The 7030-nt window shown below is 46.8% G+C and overlaps 1 protein-coding gene across 1 annotated transcript in view; it reads left to right on the top strand.

Annotated features, from left to right (window-relative positions):
- Positions 1 to 7030, top strand: part of macf1a (microtubule actin crosslinking factor 1a) — a 91455-nt gene that overhangs the window by 72762 nt on the left and 11663 nt on the right. The window contains 15 exon segments of the mRNA XM_025064989.1: positions 157 to 329; positions 530 to 712; positions 876 to 1031; positions 1166 to 1372; positions 1571 to 1690; positions 1803 to 1972; positions 2066 to 2225; positions 2683 to 2861; positions 2943 to 3231; positions 3330 to 3518; positions 3860 to 3974; positions 4067 to 4218; positions 4361 to 4523; positions 4636 to 4790; positions 5146 to 5220. Of these exon segments, the coding sequence (XP_024920757.1) occupies positions 157 to 329; positions 530 to 712; positions 876 to 1031; positions 1166 to 1372; positions 1571 to 1690; positions 1803 to 1972; positions 2066 to 2225; positions 2683 to 2861; positions 2943 to 3231; positions 3330 to 3518; positions 3860 to 3974; positions 4067 to 4218; positions 4361 to 4523; positions 4636 to 4790; positions 5146 to 5220 (2486 nt within the window).

Here is a 7030-nt window from a genome sequence, read left to right as displayed (position 1 = left end):
GGAGGGGGCGCTGCAGCAGGTGATTACTGAGTGACGTTGAATCGGCTGTTCAATAGTCTCTGCAGAGTTTTAAACACGTCAGGAACGCTGTAGTCGAGTACAACGAGTTGACTCCCCCCCTCTCTCCCTCCCTCCCTCTCCCTCCTCCCCCCCCCCCCCCCTCCCTCCCTCTCCTTCCTCCCCCCCGCTCCTCTCTGCAGGCTGAAGGTTTCCACGGTGAGTTGGAGGAGTTTCTGCAGTGGCTGAGGAGAACAGAGAGTCAACTGTCTGCTGCCAAACCAACAGGAGGTTTACCTGAAACAGCCAGAGAGCAGCTGCAGCAACACATGGTACACACACACACACACACACACACATAGAAATCCCTTTTTCTTGATTGATGTATTTTGAAGTATAATTTAAGAAGGTAAAAATAATCTGACCCAGACCTGGGAAAACTATGGCCTGAGGGCCGTATGTGGCCCGTTTGGTGTTTTCATTTCATACTATTCATTTCTGTGATCTTTATATCGACCTCTCTCTGCTCCAGGAGCTGCAGACTCAGCTGGGTCACAGAGCAGACCAGTACCACCGTCTGCTGGACCAGGGAGAGTCCATGCTGCTGGCCCGCGGAGGAGACGAGGCCGGACCAGGAACCACCCAGACCCAGCAGAACCTGGCCCTGCTGCAGAACAAGTGGGCCAGCCTCAACACCAAGATGGACGACCGCCGGGTCAGAACCAAAACTCTGCTGTTCTAATTATTTTTAGCCTAATTTCCTGTGGTTGCTAACTCGTTTTTGTTGGACATAAATCTGTTGACTGAAGGTCATTGAAGGTCATTGAAGGTGAACTGTTTTCAAGGACCTAAAAATGAAAACCATCTTTCTTCAACAGGCCAAACTGGATGAGGCCGTCTCCTTGGCAACGGGCTTCCAGACGTCCCTGCAGGACACCATCAACTGGCTGACCCAGGCCGAACAGACCCTGAACATGGCCCAGGCCCCCAGCCTCATCTTGGACACAGTGCTCTTCCAGATCGACGAACACAAGGTGGACGTTAAACTGTAACAGTCCTCCGTCACCGGGGACAGAGAGTCTGTGGTGCGGTTGATTCCTCCGTCACCGGGGACAGAGAGTCTGCGGTTGACGCTCACTGACGTCTGTGTCCGTCTGTGTCCCGTCAGGTGTTCGTCAACGAGGTCAACACTCACAGGGAGCAGGTCCTGGCTCTGGAGAAGGCCGGATCGCAGCTGCGCTTCGCCAGCCTGAAGCAGGACGTGGTTCTCATCAAAAACCTGCTGCTCAGCGTCCAGGCTCGCTGGGACAAGCTGGTCCAGAGGTCTCTGGACCGAGGACGACACCTGGACGAGGCCCGCAAACGAGCCAAACAGGTGAAAGGAAGAAACGGAGTTCTGTTAATGTGACATCATGAGCGTCATGTGTCGGAGGTTTTCAAAAACCTGGAAGTCCTTGAACGTCTCTCCTTGGACTTTCTTTCCTACTTTACACCAACATTCGTTCAGATTTGCTGTTGAGTTTCTGATGTTTGTGTGTGTGTTGTAAAATCTGACCTGACCTCTGACCTTTAGTTCCACGAAGCCTGGAGGAAGCTGACAGACTGGCTGGAGGAGGCCGAGAAGAGGCTGGACTCAGAGCTGGAGATCTCCAACGAACCGGACAAGATCAAAGTCCAGTTGGCCAAACATAAGGTTCTGGACCGGCCCATGAGTTTCAGCAGAATTTATTATTTAAAAAAACAACATTTTTTTGCTAAATAACCCAGGCCCTGACGTTCATCTTCTCCTTCTTCTTCAAACTCAGGAGTTCCAGAAGGCCATGGGTTCCAAGCAGCCGGTCTACGACACCACCGTCAGGTCTGGGAAGGCCATGAGGGACAAGACCCAGCTTCCTGCAGACAGCCAGAAACTGGATCACCTGGTGGGAGAAGTCCGAGACAAGTGGGACACTGTGTGTGGCAAGAGTGTGGAGAGGTGAACCTGACACCCACCCAAGTCCGAACTCCTCTGGAATTTAAAAAAAGACAACCTCCATGTTGATGTGTTTCCTGTCTTCTCCTGATTCAGACAACACAAACTGGAGGAGGCGCTGTTGCTGTCGGGACAGTTCGCTGAAGCTCTCCAGGCTCTGGTGGACTGGCTGTACCGTGTGGAGCCTCAGCTGGCCGAAGATCAGCCCGTCCACGGAGATCTGGACCTGGTGTCCAACCTGATGGACTCACATAAGGTGAGGACGCAAAACAGAAGAACAGAAAAACTGTAGGTTTTATTCTCGTCTTTTTAACATTTACAGTTTTTATAATTTTTGACATTAGAACTCAATATTGAAACTTTTTCTCAACATTTACCTTATAATTATATTTTTGTTATAATATTTGAGAAACAATTATGACTAAGTTTATTTGACTTTTTGTTTTGATGGATTGTGTTCAAATGTTCTCATTAATTTGGACTTCTGTCTGAGGACGTTTCTCCAACATTATTCTGTTTTCTATTAAAATGATGAGTTTCTGTTTCAAATTTAGAATTTCATGATTTAATTTCAACATATCTGGACGTTTTATCTGGGTTTTTTTTACCCATAATCGACTGGTTTGTGATCGTTATGATCCAGTTTATTACGGTGTTTCTCACGTTGAGTTTCCAGTTTCCACACTCACACTCTTCTCTCCTGGAACTCCCAGGCGTTCCAGAAGGAGCTGGGAAAGAGAACCAGCAGCATCCAGGCTCTGAGGCGTTCGGCTCGGGACCTCATGGACACCGGCCGCGACGACACCGCCTGGGTCAAAGTTCAGCTGCAGGAGCTCACCAACCGCTGGGAGACGGTGTGTTCGCTGTCCATCACCAAGCAGACCCGCCTGCCCCCGCCGTCGCGACTGTAACGAAACGCCGGGGGCGCCCCCGTCTAACTACCGCCGTCTAACTACCGTCGTCTAACTACTGTCTCCTCCCTCCGTCAGGCCGAGGAGTTCCGTATGGCCGTGCAGGTTCTCCTGGAGTGGCTCTCTGAGGCCGAGCAGACGCTGCGCTTCCGCGGCGTCCTCCCCGAGGAGGCGGAGACTCTGCAGGCGCTGCTACACACCCACCGCGACTTCATGGGCACAGTGGAGGAGAAGAGAGTGGACGTGAACAAGGCCGCAGGCATGGGTGAGGGCATCCTCACCCTCTGTCACCCAGACTCCATCACCACCATCAAACACTGGATCACCATCATCAGAGCGCGCTTCGAGGAGGTGAGAGAGCAGGAGGAGGAGGAGGAGGAGGAGGAGGAGAACTGTCCGGGTCCTCGGACATGGACCACACCTGTGAAAACTGTGCGTTTCCTCCACAGGTGCTGACGTGGGCCAAACAACACGAGCAGCGTCTGGAGACGGCGCTGACCGAGGTCCTGAACAACGCCAACCTGCTGGAGGAGCTGTTGTCGTGGCTGCAGTGGGCGGAGACCACTCTGATCCAGAGGGATGGAGAAACTCTGCCTCAGGAAATCCCCCAACTCAAATCCCTCATCACCGAACACCAGGTGTGGTTCTGGACCAGCTGACACCTCACAGGCGTGAATCTGAAATGACGTGCTACGTTAGCTTTAGCTTCATTTTTTTAATAGTTAAATGTTTTTTACCTAACACGTAGCTATTTCTACAGGTTAGTTAATACTTTTTCTAGTTGAATTTATCAATATTTATGGCCAACTTAAATCTACTTCCTGTTCTTTGTATTTTGGGCTAATTAGCAATTAATCATTAATTTATATTTAAGATACTTTTTTGGCGTGCTAACTGCTATTTCCAGGCTAACTGCTAGGTCGTTCTTAGGATCTTTTTATCTTTGACTGAGCTAAAGTTTTCACTGTCCACACTTCAGACGTTTATGGAGGAAATGACCAGGAAGCAGCCGGACGTGGACAAAGTGACGAAGACGTACAAGAGAAAACCGGCCTCAGAGTCTCAGAGCAGCTGGTCGGAGAGGAGAGGCGGCCGTACGTCCACCTGCGTTCGCTGCTTCTGTCACGTATAAATATTATCGTCTTCTCCCCCCGCGCCTCCTTCACGCTCTCTTACTCCTCCACAGGTAAACAGCAGCAGCAGCACCAGCAGGCGGCGCCGCAGCTCTCCGGAGGAAACCCACGTCTTAACGTCTTGTGTGCCCGGTGGCAGCAGGTGTGGCTGCTGGCCCTGGACCGCCAGCGCAAACTCAACGACGCCCTCGACAGGCTGGAGGAGGTAGGGTTCACGTCGTAAAGAAGAACTATATTTAAACTGTCGTTTAAAGATGTTTTGAAGCCTACTGTCTAAAAGCGGTACTGCAGATATTAATTCGTTGATGCAGAGGTTTTCTAAACCCTAATTTTTTTTCTTTTTCAAGCTGCGAGAGTTTGCCAACTTTGACTTTGATGTGTGGAGGAAAAAGTACATGCGTTGGATGAACCACAAAAAGTCCAGAGTCATGGACTTCTTCAGACGCATCGACAAGGACCAGGATGGAAAGATCACACGCCAGGAGTTCGTCGACGGCATCCTGGCCTCCAGTAAGTCGCCACGACGGGTTACGTCCTAATACTGGACATGTGGCCCAGATTAAACACTGTTCATGTGGCCCAGATTAAACACTGTATGAATTCCCGTTTCCCTCCTGTGCAGAGTTTCCCACCAGTAAACTGGAGATGATGGCGGTGGCCGACATTTTCGACCGAGACGGAGACGGTTACATCGACTACTACGAGTTCGTAGCTGCTCTTCACCCCAACAAGGACGCCTACAGGCCGACCACTGACGCCGACAAGATCGAGGACGAGGTAAAGATAAACACCTGAAACTCAGCACATCGTCTCCATGTGGTTGCTAGTTCAATTCCGTCACACGCTGGACTGGCCCAGATTTCCTGGTAGCCGACTGGTCCTGCCTGCTGACATCCACACCACGTAGTGTCGCTGTCTGCTTTTAATAACGGCCGCAGCAGGACTCCTGCAGAGTCAGAAATTAGTATCTGAGACCAGAGTGAATGTGTCCTTAGAGTGCCCTCTGCTGGATACTATGGTAACTACTCCAGTCTGGAATATTAAACCTGTCCAATGCAGATGAAATGTTTTTTTACTTTGTTTCTCCAGGTCATTTTCGTGGTTTGATTTGTTTTGTCTGTTTCCTCCTCAGGTCACTCGACAGGTGGCTCAGTGTAAATGTGCCAAAAGGTTCCAGGTGGAGCAGATTGGAGAGAACAAGTACCGGGTAAGTGCAGCCCGGGCTTCTTTGTTTTTTTATGATTTCAGATTTGTTTAAAAGTCAAAACTTTAACTTGTGTTAAAACAAAATAATGTTTTTTTTTTCCATGATTTCATGTGGTTTTATTGGCAGATCACGTTTGTTTCTTCACACATTAACAGCTTCCATCCCTGGTTTAACTCCACGGCACTTGAATGCATCATCATCATCTCATTCACGTTTGTGTTTTCTAACCACCACGTTAACACCAGTGTGACCAGTGAATAATGTCAGATTATCAGCTGGAACACACACTCCTCCTCACCACAGCGTTAACTCCACTCGTCACTGTCTCCAGGCAGATTCTCACTGGGCTGCGGCTGAATTCAAAAGTCTGAATTCAGGGGTTTGAGTTCAAATTAATGACTTTTTAAAACGTAATTTTTAGGCTTTTTCAAAAATATATATCAACCATCATTAATCAGTTTTAAGACATTATCACAGAAAACTGTTTACTGTGTACTAGTACTAGCTTAACTATAATTTGGTTTTTATGTCAACATAAGACAAAAACGTTTGAATTGGAGCAAACAGGAGTTTATAAGTAAAACTAAAAAAATTTACCTCTCAAAATTAAATGATTTATTGAACATAACAGCAGTGATGAGAAAGAAAACTGACAATAAACTGTAGATTAACAACAGATTAAAAATAATAAATCAATATGTCCAAAATATTTAGAAGCTTCAGGTCAGGATTACAGTACTATTACAAGTACTTTGTGGGGGGTGTAAGAAGATATAGATACACTGGAATATCGCGATATTTCATTTCAAAACACCGTATAGATATTTGACAAAATACAATATTAAATATATTTATATATATATTATATTAGAGTGTAGATCCATCTGTTCCAGAGTTAGTAACCTGATGTTCAGATAGAACAGCGTTGTGTACATCATCGTGACTACAGTATCGCAGTACTACACCAGATTCTAGTATTTTGGTACTTTTTCCCAGCAGCCCATCTGTGTCTGTGTCTGTGTCTGTGTCTGTGTCTACATCAACAAATTAGAAATGCAAAGAAGTCATTTAAAGTCTATTTAGGTTCATGAACACAACACAAGGTAAACAGTGAGGGAGAGGGGGAGGGGCTCAGAGCTTATATTGTGAAAATACCCAAAGGCATACTGGTTTCCCTGTTTTACCTAATCCTACAGTTCAAAGCATGCAACTAAGTACCAAACCATTACTTATTGAAGTTATTTAAATACCTTATGCTACAGTAGTAACTTCAGTTACTGTATTTTCTGAAATCGCACCAGTGCCCTCTAGCGGCTGTCAGTGTGAAAATAACAAACATGTGTAATGATGTATTTTAATATATAAGTCGCAAACCCAGCCGAAGGATGAAAAAACTGCGTCCGGAAAATATGGTAATCCCTTTTAGTTAAAGACGTTTGGAACATTAATAATCATAAGTGGTTAACGAGAAATATTTAGTGGAAAAAAATGTACTTACATTGTACCAACTCTGGCTTTTCTGTCATCACACCAGCGGAGAGGGTGGTGTCCAAGGCAGAACCAGGGAAGAAAGACAAAATGACAGAAGCTTTTAGAAGGTCAGAAGTTTCAAGAAGTCGCTCCAATGCCGTAGTGACAGTGTGTGTGTTAAACTTTTAAATAAAGGACCTTGTAACTATGAAGAATAAAGGAAAACACATTTCTGCTTTGAAAGTCTGTGATCGCACCTGTGTGACGGACACCGCCGTGATCACAGACTTAGATGATTCCACAAAATAAAGAAAGAATAAACACTGACTCACACCTGACG

The sequence above is a fragment of the Cynoglossus semilaevis genome, chromosome 18, assembly GCF_000523025.1.
Source record: "Cynoglossus semilaevis isolate Cse_v1.0 chromosome 18, Cse_v1.0, whole genome shotgun sequence".
In the NCBI taxonomy this organism is placed as follows: domain Eukaryota; kingdom Metazoa; phylum Chordata; class Actinopteri; order Pleuronectiformes; family Cynoglossidae; genus Cynoglossus; species Cynoglossus semilaevis.
The sequence above is the reverse complement of the archived record's forward strand: the minus strand, read 5'-3'. Positions and strand labels throughout refer to the sequence as shown.